Below are 12,301 nucleotides of genomic sequence, written 5' to 3' on the forward strand. Positions count from 1 at the left end.
ACGTTTAAATGGACACCAAAAATCAGCTTATTGCAAGAATGTGGTGATCCTGTCTACATTCACTGTATAAACGGCGTACTCTTTACTCCCGTATACATGTAGTTCGGTCAGTAACTTAATTTCCCATTGACGCTTGTGTAAATAACAAACATGGCATCTGAGGAAGACTTTGCTATTTTATTCTTTGTTGCTTCACTTTATTTCCAGATATTCCAGAGTTGTTGCTGTTTTTGATTTCTTAACTTTTTATCGTGACCTGCAGCGGAATTGCACTGAAATAGTGGTATTTCTCTCTTACATCAAACTCAGGAATTCACCCAATTTACAAGCGCATATACGCAAACGTGAGGGACAGTCGATATTTTACATTGGTGTGTATAAATGGTTGTAGTTTGTATGTGCTTTTCCCACTGAACTCACAGAAATGTTGAATTATTTCCAATGTGTTGACTTGTTGTTGGGCTTCATCCTCTGACGTTTTTTATCCGGTCTGTTCACGCACATGTTTACTCCTAAAAAAAACCTGTAAGAATGCAGCTTATGCGTTTAACATGACAACATTAAGCTGCGTTCTCCAGGAGAAACCCAGGTGTGTTAAACCGCTTTCTCTTATTCCCTTAAGTGGTGTAAGGAAATCGGTGTTGTTGTTTACATGACGTTTCAGGATTCCTCATTCAGAAAAAAACCAAGACAACAATGGGATCATAATTTGTACTACTTTAGCTCAAATCACACACAAAACATCAGCTACTTGAATGTGTTTTAGAGTAAACAAACAGCCTCAATCGTTTTTATTTGCTATCGTGCCATGTTCAAATTGTTTTTAGATGTTATACATTGATGATGACAACCAGTCCCAAATGTTTCATTCATCAAAATCATGATACCCAATAACATTTTGCACAACTTCTTTATCCTTTGAGAAAATTGCTGATACATTGCTACCAGGGGTGAAATAAACTCTGACTTGTGTGTTAAGGAACTCTGCTTGAAATTTGGGTGTTAGCCTCCTCCCAGGAGACAAGAGGTGGATTTGGGCTTGAATAACTACAGGAAGAGAGTCTTGCCTTTTTCTGAAAGGATACATGTGCTCTTACTACTCAAAAGTGTGTTTGGGATGATGTGAAATAATATAATTGAATTGTTTTTGTTGTGTTATAGAAACTCAAGGGAGTTGCATTGTGCATTGACCAACATCGTTATCTATAATGCAGTCTCAAATCAAACGCTCATTTTTTGACTGTGTTCCAGATTAGAGCAAATTTGATTTACTTATTCAGTTTTTGCATAAGAACATCCATTTTTTCATGATGTGTCATTGTTTTCTTTCCTGAAAACAAATGTGACCATGATTGGTTTTGACAACTTCAAATGAATGTGTTGTCATGAGTAGCTTTTTCCTCTGAATTGATATGCTGCAGCCCAGTTCTTTGAAATGCAAATCCGAACGATTCCATTTCCTTCTGATGTTTAGGAACTTGGTTACTTTGAAATCAAGCATTGGTTAAAGAAATAATTTATTTAAAATCTTTAAAATCGTCATCAATTACTCACCCTCACGTTGTTACAGCTGTCCAAAAAAGACAAAAAGCACCTTAAAACACTATAAAAGTGGTCCATATGACTATCATGTATTCTGAAGTCATACAATAGCTTTGTGTGATTAACAGACTGAAATGCATGTCATTATTTACAGAAATTCCTGTCTCAAATTTAATTAGTCCATGCATATTTTCAAATTTGGTCAAAACACGTCAGTGACACCAGATGCCATTGGTTTTTGCATCTTGTTACTGAACGTGTTGAAGTTTGTCCACATGTGTGGATTTATGTGAATAATGACTTTAGTATGGCTATTGTATGGCTTATAAACACTTGGAATATCGAACAAGTTATATGGATGTCTTATGTTGTTTTTTTTTTGTCCTCTTTGGAGCTTAACAACCCCTGGTCACAATATACATTCATTTTATGGAACAAAAGCAGCTCAGATATTCTCGAAACCATATCTTATTTTGTGTTCTGTGGAAGAAAAAGTCATATGGCTTTGGAATGACATGAAGGTGAATAAATGATGACAGAACATTTTTGAGTGAACTATCCTTTTCAAAACTGTAGCTTGCTGGGAATGTATTCTGACAACACAAATCAATTAATTAATAACTTGGAACTATGAAACCCATGGTGGAAATGTCATCTAAATGCTGAGGCAGTGTCAGGTTGATGTAGCCTGATATTTCTTCTGTGAAATGTTGTACTTGGATGACTCATTACATCTTAAGTCATTAAATGTCACAGCAGTGTCTTGCAGATAGTGGCTCACTAGGTATCAGTCAACACTTAGCTGATCTATTTCACAGAATAGCTGTTCAGTTGAAACCACAGCTTCAAAGTCTTCTTGATAGCCATTCTTTGTGGGTTATCATTTGAGTCATTCCCATTTTTTTTTTCATTCTTTGTCTTTATAGCTCTCTCTCATCCTTTCTTCAGTCAGATACATTCACATGCACAAATAAAAGACAATGTTAATGTTTGCCGTTCAGTGGGTTTCTCGCCGTCCTCTCACTAGGTGTTCCCACTTTGGCTTGCGTTCTTTTCTAATGCAGACCAGACTAGGCTGGCTGGTGTGTGTGTGCTGATAGATTATTGGGTCTAATGTGGTTCAGAGTGTCAGAAAGTGACTTTCCCACATTGCACAAAGGGGCCCTCCTACGAGCCGGGGCCAGGGCCACTCTCCCTGCACCTGTAACCAGAAAATCGACCACCCCGATATCCAGACCAGGTCCCATGTTGCACTTGGCATTTCCTCCGAGACTCCGCCTCCCACGGAGGGGCTGTGGTCAGAGAGAGTTGCTGAATCACTGTTGGAGCAGACAGGAGATGCACAGGATGCTGGTGCAGAGATGTGGCTCCGAACACATATGAGCTGAATTGATTTTACACCTTTAAAAAAAAACAGACAAAACCCAATAAGAGGAATCACTGAAGGAAGAATAAAGCTTGGTAGACTGTTCTTGATTCTGAAATTAATATAAAACAAAAACACAAGCACATTCCTAAATGAACAGTTACCGTCAGAAGTTTGTTATTCTGATATGGTTAATTGGGGATTGTGTAAGGGATAATGTACAATCAGCCGGTTGTTATCGCACAATAAACCACGACAGGGTGATCAGGACCCCAGCGTGAAGCGGAGAGGTCTTGTATCACCCTGAAGGGGTTTATTTTGCGATAACAACTGGCTGACTGTACATTATCCTGCTTATTACACAGTTACTAACCAAATAAATAAATTAATGGACAAATAATATTGATTTGCGTTGAAATTATGTCATTTGAGAAGAAAGAAATCACTGAACAGCTGGAATCAACCTCCGGTTTGCATCAGAGTTCTGTTGGTGTTTATTTTGTAAAAATTACTGTCTGACTTTCTGATTATTCAGCCTATTGCGAGACTACTTGCCAAATAAACAAATTAATGGACCTAAAACCTTGATTTGAGTTGAAATTATTTTATTAACTTGTAGAGATCGCACAGTGATGCGAGAAGCAGGAGAGACAGCTCCCAGAACCCGGATGAGCAGTCTGTTACGTGGATGTGCGGTTGTTATAGAGCAATATCGGACCGACGGATGGTGCCATTGACCAGTCAGAATAGAGTATTGCAGTGAGCTGTGCAAAAAGTTATATTATTAAATTGCTATGATTACTCGTTTATTATTAGTGGTGCTTGCTGGGAATTGAATAAATATTAATATTATTACGTGTAACTCGTCCCGCACTATCTGAGCTCAATTTCATATTCCACATTTTCAGAAATCAGTTTGAAATATTTAAAACACAAGGTTTGTATTGAAAGTATAATAGCAAAAATTAAAAGCAAACATATTTCAATTTTAGAGACTCGCATTTAAGATATATGCAGTTATTTTGGTGATGTATTTTTCTTGGACAGGAATATAGTTCTGCATTTCATTATGATCAGTGTAACACTATGCTTTCTTCTTTCCTGGTGGCTTTGGCATGTGCTTTGATTTCAACATCTCCCAGATGGCTTCAATTGCTATCAAATCTAATATCACAAGCCCTACAATGAAATGGAACTTCTCTATTAGCTGAAACTAAGTAACAGGAACATTTAGGGGAAATGTGCAATATGTAGACCAACTGAACCTTAGTTCAGTATGCTACACCGCAAATGTCTGTTTTAGTTTTTCTGTTAAGTAAAGAGTCTGACAGACCTTTTCTGTTCATGCTTTAACTTAATCATTACTAAATCACTAAACATGATACTCTTCCAGTGGCCAAGGATGTAGTATTCTTCCTTCAACATTTCATGTCAACTCATTAACTGCATTTGAAACCCACATACTGCCCTCAGATTATAAACGTTGACCACCTTTGATTTTGATTTTGTTTATGGTATTGTTTTATGTGTTGAACGAATAAGATGTTTTTATTAATGTCCAAATAATTCGTCAGATTACTTTTGGTTAAACTAAGTAAAGAAATCAAGTTAAAACTTTTCATGAGTTTTAAATCAAGTAGAAATGCCAGAAAGTGTGACTAGGCAAATGGATAGAAACAAACATGGTGTTATAACATGATGAAATAATTTTTACTTTATGCGTGATGTATTTTTAATTCCCAAAATGCTGATAAGAGCTAAAACTGTGAGAGCATGATGATTTTGGAAAGCAGCAGTTACTTTTTAACACTTTTCGGTCCCTTGACGCTGGAAAGGAGTGTGAATGCGTTCTCTTTGGTGAGGGGGGGTACGTGAAGGGGGAGAGCTGATGCTAGGTCAGTCGGTACCGTTCCTCATAAAGGCCTTAAAGTGCAAATAGACCCTTAAATCTGCCCACTAAACAGCGGCCTGACAGCCCTGCACGGGTGAACCAAAGTTAAGATAAAGAAAACTGGATATATTTGAAGCCCCTTTTGTTATGAGCTCCTTTGCTTGGAGCCAATGGGAGTCATTATTTCACCAACTCATTATGTCATTGACCCCATGGAAGAAGGTCCCTTTAATTTCGCCATTTATTACTCTACCAATATTGCCTTTTCTCTAGTTGTTTTAAAGCTTTATCCACCACTCCCATCAGCATTTGTGTGTTTAAACACTTTCTTCATGGGAGCTCTGTGGCAGTGAAGCACTCACATTAGCGAAGGGAGTAAACAATGGACAGCAAGGCCTTTTTCACAGTGCGTGCATAAGCCACAGTATGTGTAAGCGAAGCAACAGTAGGCTTGCGTTGTACTTTCATATTGACAGCGTTTCTGCTGTGTAACATAAATGTGACTTCATATGGAAAATCAATTTATTTCTGGATTACCATGTTGAATTTACTTAATAATGGCCATATAATATATAATGGTTTTCGGGAGTCGGCCATTAAGAACTATTACAAACTAAAGCATTGTGAAATATAATTAACATGAGGGGAAACACACACACACACACACACACACACATATATATATATATATATATATATATATATATATATATATATATATATATATATATATATATAAATGGGAATTTTTCTATATAGAAACAGCCCAATCTGTAGCTTTAAACTTTTTAAAACGTCTGTTTTACTGAATAGAAAGTGCTGTTAATGTGCCTACTACTGAGCAGGTTTAAACGTATGATTATAAGCCAACAACGTGTAAGGTCATGTAAATACCTTAAGCGGTTTTGCTTTATCAGGGTAAGTTCATAAATGGTTTAAGCATAAACTGATCGGTGCACATACATTTTTGCCCTTTACACTGATTTTGCTCTGCATGTAAACACCTCTAACGTCATTCTTAACGGCTTAACCAATGAACACAAGTGTTGTGCACATGCCTGTTCAAATTTTGACATCAAAAGTGCAGAATAATCCGATGATGTCAAGTCTCATGTAAATGCTAGGTTTCTTACAATGTTATTTTGAGTAAGCAGATTTTTTTATGTACAGTTGAAGTCAGAAGTTTACATACACTTAGGTTGAAGTCATTAAAACACATTTTTTTAACCACTCCACAGATATCATATTAGCAAACTATAGTTTTGGCAAGTCGTTTTGGATATCTACTTTGTGCATGACACGAGTAAGTTTTCCATCAATTGTTTACAGACAGATTGTTTCACTTTTAATTGACTATATCACAATTCCAGTGGGTCAAAAGTTTACATACACCAAGTTAACTGTGCCTTTAAGCAGCTAGGAATATTCCAGAAAATGATGTCAAGCCTTTAGGCAATTAGCCAATTAGCTTCTGATAGGCTAATTGGCTAATTGGAGTCAATTGGGGGAGTACCTGTGGATGTATTTTAAGGCCTACCTTCAAACTGAGTGCCTCTTCACTGGCATCATGGGAAAATGATTTCAAAAGAAATCAGCCAAGATCTTAGAAAAAAATTGTGGACTTCCACAAGTCTAGTTCATCCTTGGGAGCAATTTCCACATGCCTGAAGGTACCACGTTCATCTGTATAAAGAATAGTATGCAAGTATAAATGCCATAGAACCAGCCATCATACCGCTCAGGAAGGAGACGCATTCTGTCTCCTAGAAATGAACGTAGTTTGGTGCGAAAAGTGCAAATCAATCCCAGAACAACAGCAAAGGACCTTGAAGATGCTGGAGGAAACAGGTAGCCAAGTATCTATATACGAGTCCTATATTGACATAACCTGAAAGGCTGCTCAGCATGGAAGAAGCCAGTGTTCCAAAACCACCATAAAAAAACCAGACTACGGTGCACATGGGGACAAAGATCTTACTTTTTGGAGAAATGTCCTCTGGTCTGATGAAACAAAATTGTTTTTGGCCATAATGACCATTGTTATGTTTGGAGGAAAAAGGGTGAGGCTTGCAAGCCGAATAACACTGTCCCAGCCGTGAAGCATGGGGGTGGCAGCATCATGTTTTTGGGGTGCTTTGCTGCATGAGGGACTGGTGTACTTCACAAAATAGATGGCATCATGAGGAAGGAAAATTATGTGGATATATTGAAGCAACATCTCAAGACATCAGCCAGGAAGTTAAAGCTCAATCGCAAATGGGTCTTCCAAATGGACAATGACCCCAAGCATACCTCCAAAGATGTGGCAAAATGGCTTAAGGACAACAAAGTCAATGTATTGGAGTGGCCATCACAAAGCCCTGACATCAATCTGATAGAAAATTTGTGGGCAGAACTGAAAAAGCATTTGCGCGCAAGGAGGCCTCAAACCTGACTCGGTTACACGAGTTCTGTCTGGAGGAATAGGCCAAAATTCCAGCAACTTACTGTGAGAAGTTTGTGGAAGTCTACCCAAAATGTTTGGCCCAAGTTAAACGATTTAAAGGCAATGCTACCAAATACTAACAAATTGTATGTAAACTTCTGACTCACTGGGAATGTGATGAAATAAAAGCTGAAATAGATAATTCTCTCTACTATTATTGTGACATTTCACATTCTTAAAATAAAGTAGTGATCCTTACTGACCTAAGACAGGGAATGTTTTCTACGATTAAATGTCAGGAATTGTGAAAAACTGAGTTAAATGTATTTGGCTAAGATGTATATAAACTTCTGATGTCAACTGTTTGCATGTAAACGCTTACTGTGTGTATAGCTTACATGAAGCCTGACAGTTGCTTTTATGTTGCTTGATTAAAGCATATGTTGCAAAAGATATTGTTTATTAAATAGGTTTAAAGTGCATTTTTTCTGAGTTCAGCATGCTATGCACAGCAAAAAGAGAGTGCACCAAAACTTGCACCTATTTTTTTGCTATGCAGAACCACGTTGGTCACGGGGAAGTGAGAATGCTGTAATCTGTTCATTTGAGTGTCGAAAAAAATATGTGCCACTTGCCCAAAGAGTATGAAAATGGGATTTTCTTTTTCCTTGTTTGTTCCAATTACCAGCAATCATCTTCAATTAAATTCCTGTTAATTCCAGGTACTTTTTTTGGTGTCTATCGTTTCCAGTCTAGAATTTGCTCAGTAATAAAACTGCCAAGTTTCGATAAACTAATCCTCTTAAAAATCAAAGGCCGTTTTTTCCCTTCACCTGACTTTTTTCCTCTTTCACTCAACTTTTCTTTCTCTCTCTTGGCTCTCTTCCAAACCTAGGTACCATTACCCAGTGCCTAGGGTATTTTATGTGCAGCTGACGGTGGGGAACAATGAGTTTATCGGAGATGGGCGGACTCGTCAAGCTGCCCGACACAGTGCAGCCATGAAAGCCCTTCAGGCCCTTAAGAACGAACCCATTCCAGAAAGACCACCTCAGGTAACCCTCACACCTTTACTACCTTACAGACCACATAATACACTGGCAATATGCTCAATAAATCCACTTGCTCTGCACCTGTATAGACAAAATGTGTATGTTATACATTCATTTACTTTGTATAAGATACAAACGTACAAATTCAAATAAAAGCTTAGAGAAGTCCTCGTGTTCTAGTGTCTCAGGTTGAGAGTAGCTCGATTATCAATTATTCCTTTTCATATATCTTCACTCTTAGATTTAAACACACATAAAAGCCAATAATGCAGTTTCATTCATAATCCACATCAAATAGTCACTGTCTGTTTTTTAGTTAATAGCTCACTCATCTACGCACATTTCCTATAGCAACTAATGTCATAATGAGTATTCTGACCAGCCATACTTAACAAAATTGATTCAAACAGTAGTGTGAGTTTATGGCAAGACTGTTGTTTGGCTGACCAGTATCAGATAGGGGGAGTGTTTGGGGAACCTGTTTTAAAGTAGAGATTTTGTTGTTGTTGCCTTTTTCTATTTTGTTGTGCACACCTTAAAATGAGAAAACTGCAATATAAGCATTATCACTAGTGAGTGGTCTCAGTCTTTTGGACTCCACAGTTTCCTCTTTTTTTTTTTTTTTTTTTTTTTAGTTCATATACTTGGAAAAACATTTGTGCCCTGCATATTCATAACCTGTTGTCATGTAAAAGTGATATTCCGGTTGACGTTCCAAGTCACGATATTTAAGAAGAAACTGTTCTATTTCCTCCTCATCTTTCAATGTTTTCAAAATCTCCTTGCAGCTTTAGTTTCTGTCAGAGCTGTGTTTTCCTGTAGCTTCAGGCAGTCCTTCAAAATACTAATTTCTCCCATCGGAAATCATGTTACATTGTGCCCCAAATGCCTGGCATCCAGGACGGTTGTTTAAACCGCAATAGCATCTCTCCTGTTTGGTCTTGTCCCCCTTCTGTCTACAAAATGAGGTCTTTGTCAGATGCCTCTTCCATGTATTGCTTTACAAATTTATGCACACCATACCTGTGTACACCTCAGGGTAAAACCGTGTTTGACTGCTTGTCTCCCCACTCCTGTACCATATCTCAAAAGATGGGTATCATGCTCACACATGCACACAACACAATATTTGTGGCTCAGTGTTTGCCAAATTAAATGTAAAATATACTATATTTTCCTTCCTTTCCACTACCTTAAAGAGTATCTTGAAGGAACCATCATTTTGACTAAACATCTGTTGTAGACTTTGTAAATATATTAATATGTAAGAACTAAAACAGTAAAAATCTAGGCATGCTTTAAACACTCCTTTTCACTAAAAAAACACAAGGAAAACTGATACTTAATCGTTTTTCGTCTATACACACCAGTCTATATTGTAATAAATAGCAATATTACCTAAATATATTTTTCACTAAAGCAATATACAAGAATTAATACAAGAAAATACAAGAAAAGCCACATGTAGACTTCAATGAAAATTTTCGAGTGATGGTACAAAGCATTGAATTTGAGTTTTGAATTGATTCATTGAAACCAACAGTTTGTACTGATTTACAGAAATGAATCAAACTTACCAACTCTAATGCCATTTTTGACACTATTTAAACATCTCTGTCTTAAAGGAATATTCCTCGTTCAATATAAGTGAAGCTTAATTGACAGCATTTGTGGCAAAATGTTCATTACCACAAACATTTATTTTGATTGCCCTTCATTTTCTTTCAAAAAAATGTTTTGACTTGCCCCGCATTTTCTTTAAAAAAGACAAAAATCTTGGTTCCAGTGAGTCACTTTCAATGGAAGTGAATGGGACCAGTCCGTTAACGTTAAAATAGTCACTATTTCAAAAGAATAGCCACAAGATGTGTTAACAAGATTTTAGTGTGATAAAATTACTTATGAACCTTTTCTGTGTAAAGTTATAGCCAAACTTCTTTGCCATGACGATGTAATGTCAACAAACCCTAAAACAACTGTAAAAATGTAAATTTAAACAATTTTACTGCTAAAAAATACATGAAGTGCTTTTATAAAATAAGCATCTCATTGTAAGTGTCTCACTGTACCCTCAACCTTTGCTTTTTTTAAAGAAAAGAAGGGGCGATTCTAAATTAATTTTGTGGTAATCAACTTTATGCCACAAATGCTGTCGATTGAGTTTAACCAGAAAATTCCTTTGACACTTTCTTTAGGAAACTTTATGGCCAAATAAAAAGCACATTTAAATACTGTAATCATATGTTGCTTGTTATATCGCTAGAAAAATAATTGCAAATATATTGTGAATATTCAATATTTCAGCCCAACTTTCAACACAAGCAGATCCTAAGCAGTACAGAGCAGTTTTCCTAATCAAATCCAATTGTTTACCATGTGCTAACAGCTGAAAGATTGCATGCCAGAGAGAGCTACCAGTCAGTGAGAATAGACACTACAGTAAATACATTAAGCCCCACACATGCAGACAGAGTGGTTGGTAAACAGACTTTAAGAAGCTGTCTCCTCAATACTGTTGAAGACCGTCTTTAACAAGTTCCGTCCAGTTTTTGTCATGGGAACGGTGCTCAATGACCGCACAATGTATGCAGGAAATCGCCCAGTTGAAGATGTGCTGACAGACAGGTGGATTTGAGGCTTTTTCAAAGAGGACACACTGAATAATCCATCAGAAATGTTGCTTTCAAATTTGCTGCATTTTGAAATTGTTTTTTTTTTTTTTTTTTTTTTGCTGCTGAGAAGATAAATTATATTTGTTGCGTATTTGATTTATATCAGACTATCAGAAAATGAGTGATATTTTTAAGATTTTATTACTTTGCTTGAGTAATTGATTGAGATTGAAATGGTTTTGGAGTATTGAAGTCACATGAAATGGCATTTGCAAACCATTTTTCCTTCCTTAATGAGACCGAATATTAAATGAAAATATTTTAGGGCGGGGCAAGATTTTATCCACAAGGAATTGATTGGATCTTGAAAGTGGGTGTTCCATACCAGAATGGAACAGACTTGAAGGTGAGTTTGCCTAGATAGCTATTCAGGTATTGGTTAACATTAAACCAGCTTGACATAGGTGATGCCAGTGGTAAAGGTAATCATTCCAGAGACAATTTTTTCTTCTTTAGAATAACGTGTACTGATGAATCATGAACGGTAAGACCAGAAATGTATATTAAGAATTAAATGGGGGTCAATTTTTATTTCATGTTGACTTAAAGTCCCTTTTAAGGCAAGTCAGTTCACTTGGCGGCCATATTTGGAATGCTCTCAGGCAGGCTGAGCAGCTATTTTTCTATGTAAAAAAGGGGCATACGTGTACAGCACTAGAAGTTGATTGGCTCTTTTACCTGTAAGGTGGGACTTCCTTTTCTACGTCTGTTGACCGTTGGGTGTTCCAATTCTTCCATTCATTTTAATCGAAGTGGCCCCTCTGCTAATAGTCTCTGCTTTAAATAGGGCACTCCTCTTAAACTTCTTTAAAGTTTATAGTTTTAAAGAAGTTCAAATATTGTTTGTCAGCTGTTATTTTATCTATAATTGTTTAATCCTTCTGCATTGTTTTATTATGGCCTTAGATCTTTCAAATCTCTCTGTGAGAACATCAAGTTTAGCTTGTGATCTGTCAGATCAGCTTAAGAAAGACACACAAGCAAACCTTCAAAGTCTGTCACACAAAGTCTTGCACTCTCCAGACCACCTGATGTCTCCCCGTCCTAGACATCATTAACAGGCGTTTGAAGGAAACACACAGTGACATCATGCCGTGTGATCACTCTTAGGAGAACACAAACTAAACACGGTATTGAATGTCTACAAGAAAAGCTCAATTTGATGGAGAGCTATGAGATCACACACTCGTGGTCATGTGTTGCATGAGAACACACTCTTCATTCAGAAAAGAAAAGAAAGGAGGTGACCAAGATAATATGCTGCGGGGATCACATTAAAAGTCACCCTTTGTAACTTGTCTGAGATAACTATTGCAGCTCCTTTTTATAATTGATAAGATTTGAATCAGAACT

The 12,301-nt window shown here is 36.9% G+C and overlaps 1 protein-coding gene across 1 annotated transcript in view; it reads left to right on the forward strand.

The window, feature by feature from the left end:
- Positions 1–12,301, forward strand: part of LOC127434299 (double-stranded RNA-binding protein Staufen homolog 2-like) — a 152,021-nt gene that overhangs the window by 21,292 nt on the left and 118,428 nt on the right. Inside the window, 1 exon segment of the mRNA XM_051686938.1 lies at positions 8,120–8,279. Coding sequence (XP_051542898.1) covers positions 8,120–8,279 — 160 coding nt within the window.

This window comes from Myxocyprinus asiaticus, chromosome 44, assembly GCF_019703515.2.
Source record: "Myxocyprinus asiaticus isolate MX2 ecotype Aquarium Trade chromosome 44, UBuf_Myxa_2, whole genome shotgun sequence".
NCBI classification, from domain to species: domain Eukaryota; kingdom Metazoa; phylum Chordata; class Actinopteri; order Cypriniformes; family Catostomidae; genus Myxocyprinus; species Myxocyprinus asiaticus.